Below are 24,352 nucleotides of genomic sequence, written 5' to 3'. Positions count from 1 at the left end.
CAGCACAGAGGAATACGATATATTAGGCTCTGGATACACACACAATACTTGTAAGTAGGATGAGTTCATTGTTGGTTTGGCTCCAAACATGAGATTTATTGACAATAAGAAAAATATAGAAAATCACCAGCCAAATCCTTTAAGGAGGTTTAATATTTAGTACTATTAAGTAACAGTAGTAGTAAAAGTATTGGACAAATTGAAATTCTGACCTGATGATAGCACTAGGGGAAGAGTTGAGGGGTAAGTCAGTAAAATTCATCCTCTGGTGACCAAAACTGTCTGTATAAAATTTCATGACAATCCATCCAGTAGCTATTGAGATATTTCAGTCTAGATGCGGTTGACTGACCGTATGACGTCCCTGGAGCTGTTCCGTTAGCATGGCTAAAAAGAGGACTAAAACAGAAAAAGAAGAGAAGTCGATTAATCAACCCTTGTTTTTCTCTTTTAGGCCCTGTGGGAAACCCACAAGAGTAGTGTCTGTATTTAATGGGCCTTCATAAAGTATTTAATACCCCAGCCTTTTCCCTGCATTTTATAATGCTACAGCCTGGATTCAAAAATAATTTAAAATGCATCTCCCTACTTTAAATATTCCTTGATGTAATATAATATGGGAAATGAGACAAAAAATGTAAAGCAGTATTGATTCAGTGATAATTCACAGCTTCAACTCTTCTTGGGAACATCTGCACCAGCTTGGCACATTTAGATTTTGCCAATATGGCTCGATCTTGAAGTCATTCCACAGATTTTCTCTGGGATTCAAGTCTGGGCTTTGAGGCTGCTGAAGGACTTGCACATTCTTGTTGTGAAGCCACTCCAGCGTTGATTTGGCAGCATGTTTGAGTCCTGTTGGAGCAGAGATGGTTGGCCTCACTCTCAGGCCTTTGGCACTTACAAACATGCTCTCTCCTCGAGATTTGCCTGTTTGGATTCCCACATTGTTCCTCTTGGACCTCTGGCCAAGTCTGATCACGCTTTGAGGTACGGATGGTGTTGGAGGGTTGATAAGCTTTGTCCGGTTCACAGACACACTTTGCACTACAGCTGAATTGTTTAGAATTTTCACTCATCAGTTCTCAGAGTCTTTTGCGTCAGGCTCTCAAGTCTTTCACACGTCTTTTGACAGACGCCTGGCTGCTGCCATGTGTTGTTTTTCAGGAGAGGCTGACTTCTGAAATTTGTGAAGGGCGGTTCTGTTCTGGTAAAGTTACTCTAATATAATAAAAAAAGAAAGAAAATCACAGGAGTCTTGTCAAAGTGGTTTTGAGGTTCTTGGCAGCCTTCCTGATCAAAGACTTTCTTGGCAGTTTGTTTAGTTTGGTCAAAAACCAGCTCTTGGGAAAGTCTTGGTAATGTAATTTTTGTTCATGTTTTTACCTTTACATACTGTCTAAGTCAAATTGGACCCATTTTTACATTTGAGAGCAGTAAAAACACCCTAAACACCATTAATTTAGCCTGAAATCTCATGACATATATTCTCATTTTCAGTTTGTGAAAAATGTAAAAATCTGTGAGAGTTTTACAGATGAACTTTCAGAAACCACATAGAAATATTACCTTACACATGTAGTATATTGTACCTAAACCCATAGAACCAAAAATCTTTTGCTGCATGAGTTTTTCTAAGATATTTATTATTAAGATAATTCAGGTCTATTTATGAATATATATGTTAACCAGGACTAAAAAGAGTGACAAGAGCATTTTGTCAGTTTACCAGTGAGACTTCAGCTTGTATGTTTGTGTGATGAACAGAGAGGCAGAGAGTTTTGGGTACACAGAAAGCACTGCTTTATTGACTGCACTGGACTGGACTGGATTGGTCTGGACTGGATCAGATGGGACTGGGACTCCACCAGATGAGGGTGGGAGTTAGGGGGGAGTGTGTGGTCAGAGTTGGGGAGGGTGGGGGGAGGGAGGGGAGGGGGGGAGGGTAGGGGCAGACAGGTTGTGAGTGGGCGGGGTCATAGTGGGATGCAGCCATCATTAAGGCAACACAAACAGCATGCAGATACAGTCACAGGAAACATCGTCATCATCATCATATTGCTTTTCAAAGTCTCGCTTAAAACATCGAAATTGTACAAAAAGGAAGAAAATAGGTTTTTCGCACTAATGAAAAATACATTTTTTGATTTTTCCCTCCTACAAAGAAGATTCTAATACAAGAAAATAAATATAGCAAAAAAAGCCAAAAAATAATTTAAAATAGCTCTTCTTTTTCATATATGTTCAATAGTTCTCTTTGCTATTAACAAATGGCACAACATTCTTTGAAACAAAGAATACAGAAGGATAAACTCCTGCAACATTCATATTATTGTATTGAAGAACTGATGCAGAGTAGAGGAGAAACTGGACACGACAGCAGAGATTTTAACACCTTTTTATAAGGACAAATAAGACAGGAGGAGGAGGAGGAGAAGCTGGTGTCCAGCTCTGCTTTGATTGGACGATGCTGATTGGTATTCAAATAGTGCCTAAACAATTTGGTGTTGCAGAATGACACCCGATAATGTTTAAAAAATGTCTTGAGAGAGCAGAGAGAAGGGAGAGACTGTTCAAACAAGAATCAGCTCGATTAATTAACCTTATTTCAACCAACAAGGACATATAAGTGCTTAAAATAACGGATTAACATAAAAATAGGATATTCATAAGTGCTTATAGGAGAAAGTACTGAGAAGTTATAACAAAAAAGTTGCTTGTTAAAAGTTGCTGAAATTTTGAACACCAAAACTCCACTGAATTCTTGTTTTATAATGTTTTTTTTTTTTTTAAAACCTGAGGGAGAAAACTTTGTGAATCGCAGATCATGAGAGACAGGAGCGAGAATTCTATTTGTTATTTATGAGTGTCAGAAACTGCCTGCTCTGCACGGAGGAGAAGATGGGACGAAGAACGAAGGGAGGAAAGAGCGAGAGAAGACACGAAGTGGAGCAGAAAATACAAAAAGCATCAGAGGGAAGGAAAGTCGGGTGGAAAGATGGAGGAAAGAGTGAAATGCATCACACAGATACATCCACAGTAAACTGGCTGAATCTGAAAACACTTTTTTGTTTTCTCTCCGTTTTGGCTCCTCGTCCACTCTGAGCTGGTGTTTCACTCAACTGAAAATGGTCACCAGAGTGGATGAATGCTTTCACTTTGCATGTGGAAAACTTAACTTTTTGGATGATCTAAGCCTGTTAGGAGCAAAAAAAAAAAGTTTCTGTTGCCTCCAACCTTCTCTGTGATCAGTAATGTGAGACATCAATATATCCAATCACTCCGCACAGCTGTCGTTATTAGCCTGTATTTCTACTGATTTTGTCAGAGGACATAAAGTTGTTATTGTGGCCGTCATTTATTTTATTTAATCATTTCTTGTATTCATGTTTTAAAATGTTTTTATTCTCTCTTATCCATTTTATTTATCTATTTCTTTATTTTGGATCTATTTTGTTGGTTTAACCATTTTATTTCTTGTGTGCACTAGTCTCAAACTGTTATCCTGTTTATGTTTGTGCTATCTTATTATCAGCTTGTCAGTCACCTGTAAAGCACTTTGATTTTTGCACGAACCTGTAGGAAAGCTGCTGTACAAATAAAGTCTGAGTTTGTCTCGGCGCAGCGTAGAAATTCAACAGAAACTGAAAAATATTTAAGTGAGAATGACTTAACTGTGAGTTTATCAGTATTAAAACACAGTGTAAGTGTTAACGTAGAGAAAGAAGGGACAGAACTGAGGTTTAACCAGACCGTCTGTCCCACTGCTGACCAGATGTTGGCTGGGATGCAGTTTATTGTTTGCTGACTGAAAGAGGATGAAGAAGCGGCGATTTAGCTGATTTTGCATTTTTTTTTTTGTCAGTTGTTTCATTGTGGATGCAGATTTAGAGGACAATGACCTAAATGTGTGAACAGTGTTTTCAAAATTTAGCCGGAGTGGTATGGACGAAGTCTAAGAGGTAAATGAAGGAGAGGAGGAGGAGGAGGAGGAGGAAGAAAAGGAGGTTAGGAGAACAAAGGTCGGTCACCTTACTGGGAAAGCAGATGAACTGCTGTACAGTTTTAACTACATTTAACCTAGAGTCGCTCTCGTCACACACACACACACACACACACACACACACACACACACGACCAGGATAACTGTGTGCTTTCACTCACACACACAGCATACACACCTGTCTGCATACACACAGCCAGTATTATCAGAGAAACACACACAAGCATACAGAGGGACTGCACTTTCCCCAATTTATGTAATCAAAACACATAATCCTTCCCTGCTTGAAGTAAAGATTGGACAGTGGAGGCAAATAAATACATATTTGCCTCAGAGGAAGAAGATAAACGTTTGTTTTGTATGTGAGAGAGAGAGAAGAAGTCAGTTTATGAAAACAGCAAAGAAGACCAGTAAAGGGAGGGAGACAGATATGGGTAAAAAAAAAAAAAAAAAAAAAAAAAATCAGGGGAGAGAAACAAATCAGGGATAGAAAGAGCGGTGAAATTACAAATGGGAGAGAGCAGAGACAGAAATACAGCACAGATGGTCTTAACATGCATCTTAAATCCAGACTGTGTCTAGACGTGATTTATCCAGATTACATTTACACCTGGAAGTAAAGTGTCTCCAGTGCATGCACTGAAATCACTCTTTCCGTCTTAAAACACATTTCCACCCACGACCTTTTGTTATATTTACATCCTGCAGCAGGATGACAAGCAGCACTATGGTATGGCTTTCAAACTGTGAAACATGTGAACTGTTCACTTTGCGTAGCTCTAGCAGGATTTAAATTTAATGTGACCAAATGTAGCTTTGACCAGCGGTGGGAGAGAGGGAGAGGGAGAGAGAGAGAGAGAGAGAGAGAGAGAGAGAGAGAGAGAGAGAGAGAGAGAGAGAGAGAGCGGCTTTGGCTCTTCAGTGGGTCTTGGTTGCATTTATACCTCAATTTGTCTGCAATGATATACATCTGAGCAGAGTCTGAACCTCCCAGGAGCCTAATGGTAAAACCAGATGTAAAGGGCAGTTGAATAAATTGCTCAGATTGTGAGTGAGGAACGGTAAATGGGTGGAAAAAAACAGAGAAATTGGACTGATTATGTTGTGAGAGAATGAAAGAGGAGAAAAAGAGCGTAGTCAAGCGATGTTTCCATCCAGGTTTCAAGTTAGATAGCCAAAAACTTGCTTGGGTGGATTGATTTTTAAAGGATAAAACAGGGGATAGTTCATAATTTTCTTCCTGTCAACATATTTTAATAAAAGATGTGTTTCTGTCTGGCACTCTGTCTGTGGGATTGACTCAAAAATAAACTGCAGTGGCCATGTTCATTATGATGAAGGAACATGTCACCCAGAAGGAAAATTAAAGAATATTGCCAGTCTTCTCTTTTAAGACTTGTCATTGATCTTTGCTGTTTGGTTTTTTGTATGAATACAAATAAGAGAGTTATTTATGTTGAAAGTCATGGTAGATGTTAATAAATTTCTGCAACAAAATTGAATCGTTTTCTAGGCTGTCCATGCCATTTCATGCAAATTTGACCTGTTTCCGTTCTGCTTTCCTGATTCGATTGTTACAGTTTGTAAAGGAAATATTTGGATGGAGACCCGGCTGTGGAGAGACTGAGACCAGAGAAAGTACAGAGAGAAAGAGAGAGAGAGAGAGAGGGGGGGGGGGGGGGGATGAGGAGGCGAGAGAGACGGCATAGAGGAGGGAAGGGCCTGGTGTTGTTTATATTAGCTGCTTGTTAACTTGACTGTGCGGACAAGCTGCAAACAGAACGCAGGGGAAAGAACAAGTTGTACTCTTTCTCTGTCTGCCTTTCTGGCTTCGGTTCAGTAAACATCTCCCTCCTCTCCTCTCTTTTCTATCCATCTCTCTTCTCCCTCTCTCCCCCTCTCTCTCCAGGCCAGAGCAAAGCAATGCAGAGTGCAATGTTTTCCCTCCTCACACGTACTTCCACAACATGTGCCTGTCATTATTTGTCCTTAAAGCTACAGACATCCCTTTTTCTTCTTTGACTTTTTTTTTTCTCTCTCTCTCTCTTTTTTTTTTTTTTTGATCGTCCTATGCTTCAAAAGCGTTTTGAAAAGAGCCATGTGCCGGCCAAGGAGGCTGATCACCGGACAGGAGAGGAGAAAGGAGGAGTTGTGGGCAGGAGGGACACAACAGGAGGGGAGGTTGTTTTTTTTTTGTTTTTTTTTCAAGGGATTCAGGATGGAGCAGAAGAGGATATTTTGCTGCTGGTGGAAGGAGGAGGAAGATGTTAGATGGCGGAGGCAGAGTAAGGTGCGCAGTTTATGCAGATGGGAGCTTTAGTCGTATAAACATTTCTTGGAGCTGCTCTGGAGGCTGAAGTGATCTGACTGGTTGTGTTGAACCTTAGTAGGTGGAGCCAGAGACACTTTAAAATCCACAGATTAACCGATACTGAAAATTACTGGTCGTTGCAGCCCTAATGTGATTTATGTATTTCTTAGAAATCAAGTGTCAGGTGGTGAAATGAGTGGTTTAGGAAATATCGTCAAATAATCTGTGGGGTTTCCTGGTTGCCTAGAGGTGGAGGAGGTGCCGATCAAGGGGTTTTAGTTGCTTAGTTGGCATTCCCCATCTCTTTTTCCTCTCATTTCCTGTCATCTTGCCACTGTTGCTGTCCAATAAAGCCATTAATAGCCCCACAAAAAAAAGAGCAACAAGCAACAGAAGTGTTGTTCCAACAGAAGTGTGTAATCTCTGCAGGGCTGCAACTACTTGGATAATTGTTTGGTTTATAAAATATCAGAAAATAGTAGAAAGCTAGTTCTCCTAACTGACCTTCGAGGTTCAAACCGGCTGTATTTGCGTCTGTTAATCTTTGTGTGCCAGTTAGCTACGCCGCAACTTCATGAATGAATGGGGAAAAAAAAGCCCTCTGATTCAAATCACCTTCTTTGATTCAGATTTAACTCAACAACTGAGCTTGTTTTGCCTCCACAGCATCTTTGCCTGTGAGAAGTGTTTGCATAACTAAACCTCCGATCTGTGCAGTGTGTCTGGGTTGTGGATGTTGAGACCTTGAAGCCATAACTTTGCTGTAACGGAGAGGAGAGCAAAGCGCCAGTAAAAACAGAGGAAGCAGATAATGAGTCAGCTTTCTAGTTTGATACGAGCCACGACGGCCAGCTAAAGCGTTACCAAAAAAAAAAAAAAAAGAAAAGAAAAAAAAAAACAGCTTGCAAAGGCTTTTTCAAAACACGGAAAAGGAAAATGTCTAGTAGTAGTAGTAGTAGTTGAACAGTATTATACATTATTGTAAATGTGTATAAACTCCAGTGGTCGGTAGGTGGGTGGGTTTGTATGGCTGGCGTAGGACAATAAAGCAAGGACTAGACAATGATATCACAAACAGGAAGCACTGAGCAGTCAGTGGATCTCGCTCAATGACACGACTAAAAGTCAGTCTGCATTTCCAAATGGATTAAACAGTGAAAGTTCTGTCATTTTGAGCCATTTCTAAATTCAACTTATCTCAAGAATTAGAATAGAAGAAGAAGAAGAATTTAAAATAATCAAAATCCAATATACATCATCCAGTATTATTATTAATAATCCCACTGGCCTTTGTTAAGGATAATGACAGCTGTCACTTGAGCCCAGCAGGCATTTTATGTCATCACACTTGCTTAATTGAATGCTCACTTTGTGGGGGGAAAAAAAAACATGGTGTGAGAAGAAGGCATTGTTCAATCCTGGCTTCACTGACCTGACGACAGCCTCAAACCACTTTCTTATTGGATGAAGGAGCAACCACAGAGAAAGAGAGACAGCCTATGAACAGCATCCTGATGCCCTTCTGGTTCCTCAAAACCACCTCAGCGCAATAATCATGTTTTGTGTTGCGGTTGCGGTTTCATTCACCTGGTGTAACACCTGGATTCGAGGAGCTATTTTTAGTTTTTCTGTGAAAGTCAAACAGATGGTTGCGTTGCACAAATGGCTTTGTACAACAAAAATTTACCAGTGTTTTGTCAGTGGATGGTCCTAACCTGCCTTCCTGCTTTAAACATGATCTTTGCCCAGCTGAGGAAGTTCTGAGGAACCCAGCCCTACTTGTGCAGTGATGTCTTTCCAAGGAGTTTTACAACAGTGTCGGTACAGTAGACAGCAGCTGTGTGAATTGTAGGCGAGGTTCCAATTACCTGCAGCAATCAGTGTTGGCCTTTAACCAGCTTTTCAGCAGCAGTCTAGATGGAATGCGGCGCTCCGCTGGATGTGTGTGTAGGTGTGTTTCTGACCTACCATTACATTTACGATGCCCACCAGCTTATTTCTCTGGTGTAGGATTCATGCCAACACCTGGAGGAGAGGGTTTTGTTCCGACACATGCACCAGCTCATCACTTAGAAAATTGTATATTTATCCATTACGCATAATGTCTTGCCCATGCACTCTTAATTGCGCAGTAAGCTGGCACAGAAGAACAAAAACCTCCAATATTTCACCAGATCTTCTGCTGATAATGACACTGATGCTGCACTCATGACTGATGTTACAGATTAAACCCTGAAAAAAAACAAAAAAATAAAAAAAAAACAGAAAAAAAAACCTAATCCGGATCACATATCATGTGGATATCTGACCTGACAGAGTTGCAATATTCAAAGATCATCAGAGCACATTTTGGGCTGTCAGCCAACACCCACACCGGCGTACCACACAGAGGACAGCGATGCTTTGAAGTTGTATTCTAGTGGATATTGATAAAAAGAACCTGCAAAAGACTCCAGTCTACAGTATCTACGAAGCGGAAGGAGAGGGCATTGAAGCCACACTGTAAATATAGAATAATAACCAGTTTGTGTTTACTAAGGCTGCACGGTATCTAGGGGAAAAAAAAAAAAATTCTAATTTGCAATCATCAAAATGGCAATTTTCCTGACAAGGTACCACGGCGTTGGCTTAAAACAGGAGATAATCTTCAGAATCTCACTTAACCACCTCCACAAATTTCAGTGGAGGAAATTCAGCCAAAATCTTTTTTTTCTGCCAGTACTGTGCAGCCTTAGCATTTGCTACTACATGTTAAGGCCATACATGTGAGGCCTTGTCTAATACCACTGTCTACAAAGTCAGGCTACTCTGAACATTGAATATTGAAACCAACATTACATTTTTCTGTCTTAGCAACACATGAATGGTAACAACCACCCGGTGGAGGATTCGTGGGATGTATCGATAACTTCACCGCGTCCTCACCTCGAAACACAAGCTTTGTTGCTGTTATTGTTGTTGTATGTGTCGTTATGGTCAGTTTCCATGGGGGTTGTAATAGCGGTAGCCAACATAGAAGTCCAGGATCCTCCACCTGTCCTTTATTTATGCTGTTTTACAAAATTCAGCTTTAGACAATATTCTGCACACTTCCTGTCTTTCAAAACAGGGTTTTTTTTCCAGACTTTTCCTCTCTATGGCGAAAAAGAGAAGGAAGCCTCATGTGTGGAGGACCAACAATGTGAATCTTCTACGATGGCTACACCTGAAGGACAAAGGAGACAGAGACGCTTCGCTGTCACCAGTAATAATACTCTCCTGCTGTTAGAGGGCATTTCACTCTGAGTAAACTCATACTTCCTGATGCAGTCAGGACCGCACATATACATAAAAAACTAGTCATCTTGTACATTATAACCCTGTTATACCAGCTCTGGTTTGTGTGTGTGTGGTTGTGTGTGTGAGCTGTATGTTGCAAGTTCAGTTCAGCAGCATTTGGCTTTTTCTGAAGGGGGTTAATATGTGTGTGTTTAATGACCAGCCTGTTGCTGAGGCGACAGGTTTTTTTCCTATGTGAACCCCAGTGAATGCAGATCTGGGAGAATCCAGGTTGGGTTTATTGGTGGTGGTGTAGTTTATTTAACAGTGCCCCCTGCAGTAGAGGAGGTCACATAACATTGCGCTGCCGTGCCTGAGCTTACGGCATTTCTGACTGAACCGTGAACTCGAGCTGGGTCGACCAAGGTTCGGAAACTGGATTAAAACCGAGCTGACCTGGGCAGCGCTGGCAGAGTTCCTTGTCTAACATTCCTCATCTTGAAAAACCGGAGACGGAGCATGTGTATGTGTGTAGATAAGATGTAAATATGCTGCCTTGATTACACGGATCTGTTCTTTGGCGTGGTCACTTCAGGCAGGTTAGAAGCTGTCCGTACAGAAAAAACAGAGGAAGTAGATTGGACCTGCACCTCTCTTTAAGTGTCTGTTCTTGAGGCCTGCTTCAAGCAGCCCTTAAAGATCACTTTTGATGCTTCATTTCACCCTAATTTGGGTCCAGATGGGTGGGGTCTTGGCTCCAAGAAGGCTGAGAAAATGAAAGGAAAGTCCCTTCTTGTAGTTAATACAAGAAGGGACTACTATTATCCGACCTGTCCCACTCATCTGGTAACTTAAAGAAGTTCAAATGAGCATTAATTATTAGAGAGTAGAGACTATTAAACCCAGTGCTGATGGTCATATGGTCATACTGAGAGAAGAAACATGCTCAGTAGTAGTCATGTAGGATTTCAAACAGTGAAGTTTGCCAAATTAGGAAGTTTCTAGACATACACACATCACTATATATATATATATGTATATATATATATATACTGTATGATATAAAATATGTATATATATGTATCTACGTCTTGCGTCGCTTTTTCGATAAATCTTTTAAGCCTTTTATTCTTTTTTAAAAGTTTTTTTTTAAACCCCTGAGAATACCACGGACTGCTTTAGGTACAAAATACAACTCTCTGAGAGAACAAAAAGTATTAAAAAAAAAACAAAAACAAAAACAAACAAATTTACAAACAACTCAATTCAAGAACTTAAGAGCGCAGGCCTCTGAAGCTGATCATTACATTGTCATCATTCATCTAAGAAGAACAGTTGCAGAAGAGCCATCGGTTACAGGAGCTTGGCCACGTCAAACTTCACCCGCAGTCATGTTTGTGCCATAAACCTGCTCGATGTATGACTAAATAAAACAATGTTGGCCATCTTACTAAACCAGTATCATGAATAGAATAGTTGGGTCCAAAGTATGACTAATTTCTCTTGATATAGTAAACAAAAATAACTGTGACTTTTGAGGACTTCACTACCTAGAAACACTTATAAAACAGATTTTTATAACATGCCAGCCAATGTAGTTGAAAGCTCAGAAAAAGCTAATGGGTAGACTTTTGTGTTGAGATTATTTTGTCAAAGGCTTTCTCACCACTGGAGAAGGAATGAGACTCTCTTCAGCGACTCAACCAGATGCAAATGGGAGGTTCTTTCTTGTTTTCTGCAGCCTTTGTGATTTAGGCCAATATTTAGGTATATTTTTACACGAGAAACTTCAATAATGAAGCATAACGTTCTTGATTCATACCACTAAAGTGAGCACTGACACCATCTAAAGTAAACATGGTTTGGATGGGTGTTTATTTCCATGCAGAGGCAGTGACATGGTGCTGACCATAGTGCAACCTGACCAAACTCTTGTTTATCAATGGCTCCGGACTGCAGTGATCTAGTCACAGGTGAGGGGGAGTGGGGGGGCGGGGGGGCACAGAACAATAGGCAGCTCTTTGCGCTGATAGTACGTTGTGGCTCTGCTTTCCTAACTGTTGCAGATGCTTTGTTGATTAATGGCAAACGCTGCATTTACATCCTTATTTCAGGCACTAGACAATTAAGGTGACGAGGAGCCCGATGCTGGCTACACTCTGGAAACCAATCCAACGGGATTTCCTTTCAGTTTGATTGTTACAAATCCGATTGAGAAATGACTGATTGATCTACTTACTGATTGTTTGGTTGATTGAGAAGAAGGTTGTAAGGGGTGGGGTGTGGGTGGGTGGGGGGTGGGGGGGAGGGTTTGAGGGGGAGGCAGGGGCACAGGGCGAGCGACAGAAGGCACAGAGTTTCTACGATGATTTTTCTCCAAAAAATTCAGGAAAAAAAGAACTCAGAATTAGGAAGAATTTAAAAGCAGCTGAAAAAAGTCAGATCAAATATTTCAACAACGGCTGTGAGCAAAAGGGATTTGCTTATAGTAGTATGTGTGTCAGTATGTGTGTGTTTGTGTCTCTGTGTGACAATCAGAATGAGCATCAGGGTTGGAGTCAATTGTTCTGCTATTCAAAAACTGGAAAATCTGGAGATCTGTGTTTTTTTGTTTTGTTGGGTTTTTTTTTTTTTTTAAGTCTGTGAAGATAAATTTGAGAATGAAGGCTTTAGTGTACATTTTGGAGTCGACATGATGAGAATTGACCCCAACCCTGCATGAACATGTATTATACACACAATTGCTTACGTTACAGCTCTTATGACTAGCTAGTTGTGCTTCTCAAGGCTGAATACGTGTTGTCCCATGTCACCCTCTGTACATATTCAGACCAACTCTGGTGTGAAATTGTCTTTCCACTGAACATATTCAAGAAAACAAGGACTCATTGGATGCATCTCAGGCCATATAGACCAGGAGTGAAGCAGACCCTGAAACCAGCTTGAATAATAATAATAATAATAATGCCCCGAAGTGTTTGTTCCCAAGTCTGGCAGATACCACAGACATGAGGCCAGAACTGGGTACTTCAACGCCCAGAAACAAAATGAATCTGAAATACAAAACAAACAAACAAACAAACAAAAAAAAAAGACTCAAGGTAATGTTCGTCTCCTATTTGTTGAAGGTATCGCATTTTGTGGTGAGCTAACAACAAACTACAGTCCGGTGGAGAAGCTTTACTGTACGACAGACAAACAGCTACATTCAAATTCCCCCGAAAAAACAAAGCAGGTAAGAGCTGAAGAGATTTTCCACTGGTAAACGTGACAGGGATTTGGTTGAACAAAGCCATCCAGCCATGTTTTGTATATTGTATACTGGGCACAGATAGAGAAACAATTAACCAGCGGGACTCAAAGACTGGGACTCTGCTTGGATAATTGTGTATGTGTGTGTGTGTGTGTGTGTGTGTGTGTGTGTAGGTGTGTTTGTATGAGTCTCAGTTCTCTAGGATGCCAGCACGCCCATTCTCAGCAGGTCCTCGTTCCCAGAATGCAACTGCGGCAAGCGGAGTTTGCGCCCACCGGAGCGCGTGTCCAAGTCGCTCTGCTCGCCATCAGAGAAATACCCATCAGTCTCAGCTGTGTCCAGGGACGCGTCCTTTGCTGTGAAGGGCAGGTCCATGGACTCTGCTACACCTCCACTGATGCCCCTCCCTCTGGATTTACCCTGGCGGGACAGACGGAGCCGCGGGGCCCCGCCGCGAAGGACCACCCCTGTGACGGGCACCGTGACCCCTGGGCTAGAGGCCGGATATGGGGACGAGCTCGCGCTGAAACCGGGTCCAGCTCCTGATACAACACCGTTCCCAGTGTGGACGCTGTCCCACGGGCCGCGGTCCTCCGAGATGTGACAGGAATCCATTTTGGAGATGGGTGGCTGTGGCGCTGGGTCCCTGTGCAGGTCAGAGCTCCTGGTCTGGTGGTGATGAAGGTGGTGGTGGTGTAGGGTCTTGGAGGAGCCCCTTGGCCTTTCCCCTTTGCGGGCCGCTTGACCGGGCTTTTCCTCCGCCACACTCGCCCAGAGGCTCTTTGCAGTGGAAGGGCTGCTAGCTGCGGAGGCGGCTGCAGCAGACAGTAGCGCGTCCGGCTGGGCGGGGGCAGTGGATTGCGGGTGTCCACGAGCGCGGGGCTTGTTGCTCCCTCGTGGTTTGCGGCCCAGCTGGGGCGTTTTCCAGGTGGACTGCATGGAGTTCTCCATCATCAGATTCAGCAGGCTCTCCTCGCCCTGCAGGAGCTGCATGAGAGAGGAGGAGAACAAGAGAGGAGGTGAGGAAAGGTTAACAGAAGGAAAAGAAAAAAGAGAGGGAAGGAAAGAGCAAACAGGAGATAAAGGGATGAGAATTAAAAGGAGGGCCGATAAGAGAAAATCAGACGGGGGGGAAAAAAAGAGCAGTTAATGTTTCAAGGTGCAATAAATGAGTTTTACACAAAATGTTCACGCTGTATTTGGAAATCTGGTTGTAGATCAATACAACAATTAACTCGCCTGTTACTCGGGTTTCTGGTTTTGAAACCTCACATTCTTGCCTGTAATATTTTGGAACAGAAACTCCCCACCCACCACCACCTACCCACATTTCCAACTGCTCAACAGTAGAAGATTTGAGCAACAGCAAGACATTTTTACTGTCGAACAAAAGAGCAAACGACAAAGCCGAGGTATTTTAAAAGCATTTTACATTGTAATCTATTGCTTTATGTTTATTATTAGTATAATCATAAGATCTCTAACTAGCTCTGTTGTATTGTGATAAAAGAGCTGAATTATTGTGATTGCTCTTATACAGATTTCTCTTCCTAAGCGTATCATGTTTTCATATCAAAATCTCATTCTATTTTATTGAAAAATGATCATGTTCCTGTTATTTTCTTGTCCCTAAACAATGGAGTTATATCATGCATTCTGGTTGGAGCCCCCTGCCAATTAATACAAAAACAGAACATTCCTCAGGAGAACAGCAGGTCAGCCACAGTGCAGCTCTGCTCTGACCATCAGCTCTCGCTGAACTGATCAACCCACAATGAGAAGTGAGCAAAACTTAAAATTCCACTCATATAAAAGATTCAGTCTAAAAGTCTTGACTCCTGACTCATCCTTTAAACTGTTAGAATGATCTGATTAGCTCAGTGAACTATTGTACATCATGCACCATATCCTGCCTAGCATAAATCATACAATACAATGGATCCATAAATTAATTATCTCTTTTAGTGTCGGTGGTGCTGCTAACTTGAATAGTTTTATGCCATTAAGTATTTGCTGTTGAAGGACAGGTTCTTCAAACAACAGTCAGGTGCCCAAATGAACACTGAAACAGGTTTTGCTCGCTGTAATCTTTCTTCCTGTTCATACTGACCATTAGAAGATCACTTCAAAAAAAAAAAAGTGCTTACAATGTAAGTGATGGGGGATAAAACAGACTCACAGGTCAGTCTCTAAACGCTTCAAAGATCTCTGATTGTCTGGTATTGCAAGACTGAGGGGATAAAATCCACACTCCATGTTTTGAGCAAAAATTTGTTTGAAAGTTTATCTGAAGATAATATGAGACTTCAGCCATCTGAGTTTGTCAAATAAAGGGGATATCTTACACAGTTACAGTCTTTTTAGTCAATTTTCCCTCTTTGTGTGTCGACGGACAGTGTTTTCCTGTTCAGCTGCAGTATAAGGATGACAAAAAGAGGGAATTTGGCACTAAGAACACAGTAACTTTGAAAGATATTGACTTGATTTGACTAATTTGGACGGCTGAAGCCTCATATTACCTTCAAATAAACTTTTAAATACATTTAAAAGAAGGGCTGTAGACTTTGCCCCCCATCACTTACATTTAAAGTGCATTATGAAGGGATCTCTCAATGTTCAGTATGAACAGGGGGAATCATTACAGCAAGTAAAACCTGTTTAATGTTCATTTGGGCACCTGATTACTGTTTTAAGACAGACTTGAAAAATTGTGAATCCATCCTTTAAGGTTATTTTGTTATTAAAGCTGATGCACAACTATGACTGGTTGTAGCAGTGCTCCATTTTACTCCACTGTAAACACTGACAACATAAGTTAGAGGGAAATTGATTTTGGATTAGCACATGTGTGGAAAAGTCACTTTCTTCCTGGTTGGAGTTTCAGTTCTTTAACGGAGCTTCATGCTAGATTTCGGTGCATCGACGGGGCAAAAACGACTTCTCTGTGTATTCTTTTATTGCAATTAATGAGCAGAGAAAGTTGATACAGTTGATTATGATAGTTAATCAATTTGTTTGAAAGTTTACTTCTTGCAAAAAATACATCCACCTAACTTTGGATGTCCATCTCAGTCAGGTCTGTAGGCAGGATATTTCCTTATTTGGCTCCTTTCACCAGTGAAGTAGACTGGGATTCAGTTCAAGAGGTGATGGACTGTTTGACTGTGCTGCTGATTTTGAATTTTGCCATGTGCGCTGTCGTTTGCTGCCAAGAGCCGGACTGCAGCTCCGTCGAATATAATCCTACTCCTCCTTTTAACTCCATGCTGTCTGCATGCACTGGCCCTCTTAGGAGTGAAATTAAGTCCAGCTTGTGCTCCACTTTTTTAAAAGTATCAAATAAATCAAAAATCCACAACTGAATTCAATCTATTGCTGTATTATCAAAGCAGTATCTACTGTATGTAGATACTGAAGCCCTACCTGATCGGAGAGCAGGCTGCCACTCTTGTCCCGATGTTGGGCACCCAGAGCCCACTGGCTGAGCATGTCATCAGCGGTGATCTGGACCGACTGGGCGAGCCAGCTGTCGAACAAAGAGTTGTCCAATGGGAAGGACTTTGACAAACCTGGGGGAGGTGGAAAGGACATGAGCAGGGGGAGAAAGAGATGGATTATAAGAAGACAGAGACAAGGGGAGAGATTGAGCAGTAGTGGCAAGTGATGTAAAGGTGAGAGGAAAAGAGAAAGGAGAAAATTGGTATGGATGAGGGGAAGAAAGAGAGACGGAGAGAAGGGGGAGAGAGAGACAAAGCAGACAGGTAAGGGGTGCTGAACATTTTTCATACATAAAAAAAAAATACAGAATAAGGTGCCTTTAAAGTGAATGAGGAGATGAAAGTAATTGTCTTTCAAATGAAGTCAAGAAGTAAAAGGAACAAATAGAGCTCCAATGCTGAATATCCCACACTTCTATTAAATACAGGGTTAGCTTCAATTCACTGTCGATTCACTCCATTCAAAAATGACACTTCAATTCTAATAGTAATAATTAGGCTTTTTGATTTTTTTCATTAAAAACTGGCTATGAATCACATTCCCAGTTTTCGAATGTTAAAGAGAAGCATCTGGGACGACTTATCGTTCAGCAATCAAAGCATAAATCTAAAACAAAATAATGCGAAACCTGCAAAGTCTCCTTGCTAGAAAAAGGATATAGCATATGACGACATGTCTGAGTGTTCATTAAGTAAAAACAGGCAAGTGAAGGCTGCGTCTGTGATATTCTTGTTTGTTTATGTTAATTATACCAAACATCTCTGAATGAATATAATCAAAATTGTTATGTAACATCTCAAAATTGATGTTCATCTCTCACATGGCGCTTGGTCACACGGTCTTATTACATGACAAACAGAAACACAGAGCTCACTTTAGTTTGAAAAAACTGAAATATAATTAAAAAAAAAACAACTTATCACAGTGACATTAACTGTATGCAGCCAATAAGCTCCAAATCCAAACTTGCCATTTCTGTGGCTTCATCAATAATGAAGATATAAACCCATTTTACAGCAGAAATCCTGTTTCCTGTCTCCTTCCCAACACCGCTTTCTCCACACTCTGGTCTGTGTACAGGACTGTGTGCAGCATGAGTGTGTGTTCGGTATTGTGTGTGTATGTGGGAGGCTACAGACAAAGCTCCTTCCTTTTAAGTGTGTGTGTGTCTCTGTATAATTAGGAGATTTTCATGGCTCCTTTTCTATCATTGTGGGCTGTGAAAGTGCTGCCAAAGCACTGTGTGTCTGTCTGTGGCGTTTTTAGTCTTTCTTAGTCTGACACACACACACACACACACACACACACACACAAACTCATACACAATGCAGTAAAGACAGTGACGCTTGAAGAGAAGAGAACAGAGGGTGGGGGTGGGATCCATCGGCTCATACGCTTCTTCTCTCCTGTTCCCACAGAAGATGGTGCCCACATTTTGGCTTGCCCGTCTTTTACTCCTCACATCCTTACATTCGATAACTTTTCATCAAATCTGAATCCTGTGTCAAATCCCCATTTCTGAACGTGAGGGAAATGCTCGAAAATCATTTAATTTTTGACATTTTTAGTAACAAAAGTTAGAAATAACTTCATTTTCTACCCAAATTTGAGATGTAAACAGCTATTAAAACCTAATACTAAGAGGAACTGACAATATTTTATTCTCTTATGGATGACAAAACTCTCCAAACATTGTTTATGTGTTGGAACCCCAGACAGATGCAACTAAGACATGAACCCTGATTTGATAAGAATCTAGTTTCTTACAAAGTGGGTGTTCACAGGAAGTGAACAGGAAGACTACACGCAAAAAAAAACTGTGCTAAAACCAACCTTCTATCTTAATTTTATGAATACCTATCATGCATAAAACATAGAAACAATCACAGAAAACCTTTTGAAACTGCCTAAAAAAATCCAATCAGTGCATAAAGTTCATAGAGCAAGAGGGGCTACTATCTCTGGTGGAAATTCTGTATTTTGTATAAAAATCTTGTGCTAAAGAAAAATAACCTTTAATTATTTTAGACCAATCAGAAATAGAACTGTGTGCTTATAATGTAACTGCAGGCAAATTTTTATGTGCAGCAAAATCAAAATGACTTTAAACTCCAGAGGGTGTATCATCTAGTAAATGGAATAATAATGAAATTTAGCTTTCTTGTTTAGCCAGGAACAACCATTAACCTCTGCACAATAACACTGCGAATCTGTCATATCCACTTTGGAGAACAACTGCCTCTTAACAACCCATAGGAGAGCTGCCGATAATGTTGACAAAAACCCTGCACAGAAACACATTATAAAATGTACGGCGTGCATGCAGATTTATCCGGTCTGAGCCTCTTTCTCTCTCCTTTTCTCGACTGTCTTTCCAGTCTCCCAGTAAATCTTCAGTGCCTATAATGATCTGCCAAGCAGGACAGCAGGAGGTGCTGTTAGGGTGGCTTTAACACCAGCTATCCTCCCCACACACACACACACACACACACACACACACACACACATACACACACACATATACACACACACACAGAGCCGGTCGTTTCCATGACGCAGCATGTCTCTGCAGGAGTCAGTAGAGCACTGAGGGAGGGAATAGGTGACGGAGGGAAAAAAGGGAGACAGGGAAGAAGTGTGAAGAAGAGAGGAGGGGGTGACAGAGGGGAGGAGAGAGTAGCAGAGTTCAGAGAGAGAGGAAGGTAGCAAACTGTGTAGTCTGTGGCTTTGTTCAAATTCTATCACATACTGGACATCCTGACATTATTTTCACTATACTTCACATTTGGAAAAATAGAGAACCAAAACTAAGAATCTACAGCCACATTAGCAGATTCTCAAGATCGACACTCTCACTAACCCTGGACAATTCAAGACTATGATCTCAAACCACTTCACCTCAGTGTGCCATTATTTTCACTGAGTATTGTCTTCTTTTGATCCATTTAACTCTGCATATTTTCTTTTTAACTATGTATCTAAATATCATTACAAATGAGGGAAACCTCACTGATTTTCGAGGCTTAAATAAAGGTTTGAATGAATGAATGAATGAATGAATAAATAATGATACTAGTAAAATTGTCACATGTTGGAGGACAAAACAACCCCAAGAGGGTTAATTGAGTTTCATCTGATATCAAACTTGCCACCTAAACAATATTTATTTCAAGAAGGAGCCTACTGACAGAGGAGCTGTAGCTTTTAAACCAGATGACGACGCTGACTCCTCCTCCTTGTTTAGCTATGGCTAACACATCTGATGCTAAACTAGACGCTACACCTGTTAGCCATGCGAGTGCTACTGTAGGCTAATGCTATTCACCCAAATGTCCTGGTGCAGTTAAAGCCATCTAAAGCCTTTTTCAAGGCTATATTGCATGACAACAACAGTTTGGGGAACAGCTGGCCTTGGTGCGAGTGCACACTAAACCTCCTCACAGCTACAAAAAGCCCTAGGGTGGCATTAGAGAACAGCTGATGTTGTAGCAGCGAGCAATGATCTGCTAGCCAGTGCTGCTAAGGCAGTGCAGGGTAAGGAATTCACTAACAGCAGGACAGGGCCAAGACCAGGCCTGTGTGTGTGTGTGTGTGTGTATATGTGTGTGTGTGGCGAGGTCTAAAGCCCTCACTACAGTCTGATGATTGTTCTCGGGTGCCAACCGTCTCTCTGGAAACTCCACGAGAAAGACAGAGATAGAAAGAGAAAAACTAAGACAGAGTAAAGGAGGAGCAACAGAGCGATCTAAAGCCCCATCAGAGCGATGAAGGAAAGACAAGAAGTGCATTAAAAAGAAAAGAGCGAACTAAATACTTGAAAAAAAAAGGGGGTGAAACCATAAACGAGGACAGAATAATGGCGACCACAATAAAAAGCTCAGCACGTATCAACTTAAATGAACCTGTCAGAGTTGCTCTCCACAACAAAAGCGACATTTTACTTTACTTTAACTGTCTCTTACCATATTGTGTCAGACAGTATAATGATCTCACTCTTTTCTAATGTGTAATTTGGCCTCATTATTTTTGACCACTGGAAGGAAATGTTACATTTTCAGTGTTTCTTTGCTTTACTTCAACTCAATGCTATAGAACCTTTAAAGACTCCTAAAAGAAACTGGATTAAAACAGCCACTAAAACGATGCAACCTTGAGTTTTTGAGCCTGTTCTGCTTTCAGTCAGAATCAAAGAGCACAGACTTCTTTCTAGAGATGCTATCCTGCACTGAAATTCAACAATAATACAGAGAAAAAGCAATCATGCAGGACACAGAGATACCAATATTCTCAGTAACAGCAGCAGCCAGAAAACATCAGCATGCACTGCAGCTAAGACTTCGTATTTTCGAGCGAAGGACACTTTTCTTATTTATTAAGAACTGAAGGCTATGTTGCTTTCACAGTCACACATACGGAAAACAGGTTGGAAAAAAAGGTGGTCACAACAAACATGGAGATCATCAAATTGATGCAAAATACCTCTAAAATGCATAGAGCATCACTGAATAATGAACAGTGTACAAGGAAATCAAGACTGGTATTTTAGAGGGTTTTTTGTTTGGTGACATTTATGTCATCTTGGCTCAGCTGGGTTATTCTCTTGGACTCCTCACTGCAGTCCTATCTAAACATCTCTAAACATCTGTAAAACCTAGAGGAAATTATACTAACAACACTTTTTTTGTCAAGTAAAATGTTAAAAAGTGGAACTTGTAATGGGGGTTGTACTTTTGACACTGTCATGTCGGCATGCTAAAATACTCATGATGACAGTGTAAACATGCTGATGTTTGGCAGGTATAATGTTTACCACGTTCATCGTCTTAGCCATGGGTGTGTTATATGAACTGAATACCGGAATCAAAGATGGCGCCTATTCAATCAAATGAAAATTGCTCGCTTAGAGCATGAGCCAAAAAAGTTTTCTTGCTTCTGCGTTGTGTGGCACACTAAATTTTGCGAAGAGTTTTTCCCCCCTGCTGAACCCCATCCCCAAGTTCCCGCTCATCCCATTGACTTTACATTGGAATTCACAAATTTTAAATTGCTTTTATAGGTTTCTAGGGGAGTTTTACAAATATGACACCTTCATTGTTTAAAAATTCATAATACAAAGAGTAATAATTGACCTTATTTGCAGTTCGAGGTGTCCTGTCGACAGTTTTACAGACGTTTCTTTTATAATGGTGGTCTTTGGGGAAAATGTTTTTTGGACCGTAGGGGATTGTTTCATTGCAATACTGCAAGTGGCCACTAGGAAAAATTGTCAGCAAGGCTGAGCGGCCGCACTGTATCCAGCTCTCTTAATACATCCGTGGTCTTAGCTTAGTGCATTAGCATGCTAACATTTGCTAATTAGCACAAAACACAAAGTGCAGCTGAGGCTGATGGGAATGTTATTAGTTTTACAGGTATTTTGCCATAAACAACTAATTAAAATTTGACCTGATGATGCCACCAGATAAAAAGTTAAGGGATCGTCAAAGTTATTAGGATTGATCCAGAAGGAAACATGGATGTGTGTATTAAATTTCACGACAATCCATCCAACAGTTGTTGAGATATTTCACTCAAAACAACAAATGTAAACATCATGGTGGCGCTAGAGGAAAAATAAGAGGATCACCAAAGTTGATAGGTTTCATCCTCTCTGGGGACCATGAATATCTGTAAAAAATCTACTGGCCATCCATCTGATTGTTATTGAGGTACTTAAGTCTGAACTGAGTGACACTGCCATCCCTAGAGCCACAGTTTAAAGCATGATTAAAAAAAAGTTTCAGTACGATTCAATGCCACAGTCCATTTACAGTTCTGTCTCTTTTAGCTACAGCTACAGTATGTTTTTGGGAGTCTGACTGCAGCGTACAGCTTGATCAGACCCTAATATTTCACATCTGATTCCAGGATTGAGCTGCTTTGATGGGGAAGGGCACCTTGGAAAGCATGTGGTGAACATTCACACTAGTCAAAGAATAAAAGCATGGGATCTGTTTAGGACGCTCAGTGGTCATTCAGTTTGAAATCAAACCCATGTAATCTCCTTTTAAATCTCTCCTCTAAATTCAGCTTTGCGGGGATTTTACTGTATCTACACGGCTTAAGTTTTGTTTTAGCTTATGTAGTTTTGATTTGATTTGTGTTTTTATATGGTTCTGATGTGTCTCTGTTTATGTTTAATTATTATATTTGATCCTATTGTATCATACATCTGCCGAAGCTCCACAAATCACTGCAGTCTGGCAGAGTTCAAAGGGTATTTGCTTTGGTTAGGGTTGTCATCAGTTTAACACAGACCAAATTTACTTTGCAGGTGATTTTTTTTTACTTCTCTCACAGGAATCATTTCAACCAAAGTTTGATTGCTGATGAATAAACTTGCAGGAATGTCCTGGAGTTTTGCCTCTCATTCTCAAAGTGGAATAACATAACAGCTGCTCAGAAAATCTAATTTTTATTTCTACAATTGCTGGTTTAAAGAAATTATGCACCAGCTTTGGGGGGCTGGGATGCAATAGGTCACCTCATAATTAAAAAAAAAACAACTCCCTTTATAGGATGTAAATTTTAACATCTAACAACTCTATCTAAAACATGTAGATTAGTTTTTAAACTGAAATTTGTGGATCTCAACTTTCAGGATGAATCTCACTCTGTCCCTATGAGGGTGTCACCAATAAAATTTCAAAGCAATCTCCCTTCCAATCACCACTGGCATATGGGCCCCACTAATAAACAGTGGGGATAGGGGACAGTACATCTGAGAAGGAGTTATGGTACATGTCTGTCTTCTTGATCCCAGAACACAGAGAGGAAGACAAAGCCCTGGGAGTCAGGACCAGACCCGACAGAGAACAGATGGCCTGACACACACACACACACACACACACACACACACACACACACACATATACGCACACACACACACAAACTGAGACAGTGAGATATGAACACATACGGCATGCAAAGACAAACACACAGATGACGCAACGAGACAGGAACGATATATCTATATAACACACTGAGAAAGGAAAGCATACATGCGCACACACAAACACAGACAAATGATACGGTTGCACACAACAAAAGGACGCCATATAAACAGAAGGGCTTGTTTGTCATGGAAACGCAGTGTGAGTGATGATTCCCCAGCATCTATTCAACATCAAGTTGCAGTCCTTATCCCTCAGCAGTCAGGTGGAAACACAGAGACAGAGGAAGAGAGACGAAAAGATAAACAGAAAGACGGAGTGTTATAACGCAGAGCCAGAAAGAGAGAGAGAGAGAGAAAAAAAAGAGACATGCACCGTGAAAAACTGAGAAATAGAGGAGGAGGGAAAACTGAGAGAGATAAATAGAAAAGGAGAAGGAGATAAAATCAGAACAGGAAGCAAGTGAGGCAGAGCCAAACTACTCTCCTGTCTGCTCTATACATCTCCTGTCCTGCGTTATAGTTTTCTCTGTTTATTGATCATATTCCCTTCGAAGCGAAAACACTGTTGGCTCTGTGACTCTCGGCTCAGTTTAAATAAGGAGATGAGAAAGAGCCCTGCGTCACAGCTGATAGTCACTGTGTGTGTGTGGGTGAAAAGCTGAAAACATCTCTATAAGATACAAATGCAGATATAATTTTAGAAATATAAAATTCTATATAATGTGTATTATACAAATACAAGGGTTTGTAGATGAAATACAATCTAAACCTCATTTAGACCATTGCAGAGCTCAGAAACTCTCTATTAAACCATTATACCATTATTTTTCAATGTGGGTTTGCATCTTTTAACAGGAAAATTTCATTTTTCGGGGTCCTATTTTCGTTGTTTTGATCATTCCTGCTCGTAATGGTAGCATTTTACTCATCAACCTTAATACTGAGATCTGTTTATGCACTGACCAGGACCATTAGAGGCAGTAACACGAGTCCTCAGGAGGTCAGACAGGTTGTAGACGAAACCCGATATAAAAACTGTTCTGGTGATTTGCAGGTCACAAGACATCTCAATTAAAATTGGGCTGAATTACATTT

General features: G+C 40.8%; 1 protein-coding gene across 1 annotated transcript in view; it reads right to left on the bottom strand.

The window, feature by feature from the left end:
• Nucleotides 1-11,887: 11,887 nt before the first annotated feature.
• Nucleotides 11,888-24,352, bottom strand: part of jade2 (jade family PHD finger 2) — a 202,614-nt gene continuing 190,149 nt past the window's right edge. Inside the window, exons 13-14 of the mRNA XM_044369919.1 lie at nt 16,249-16,394; nt 11,888-13,812 (exon numbers count right to left, since the gene is read on the bottom strand). Coding sequence (XP_044225854.1) covers nt 13,024-13,812; nt 16,249-16,394 — 935 coding nt within the window. The 3' untranslated portion in view covers nt 11,888-13,023. The remainder of the gene's footprint in view (nt 13,813-16,248; nt 16,395-24,352) is intronic.

The sequence above is a fragment of the Thunnus albacares genome, chromosome 13, assembly GCF_914725855.1.
Source record: "Thunnus albacares chromosome 13, fThuAlb1.1, whole genome shotgun sequence".
Taxonomy (NCBI): domain Eukaryota; kingdom Metazoa; phylum Chordata; class Actinopteri; order Scombriformes; family Scombridae; genus Thunnus; species Thunnus albacares.
This window is presented reverse-complemented; position numbering and strand designations above follow the sequence as displayed.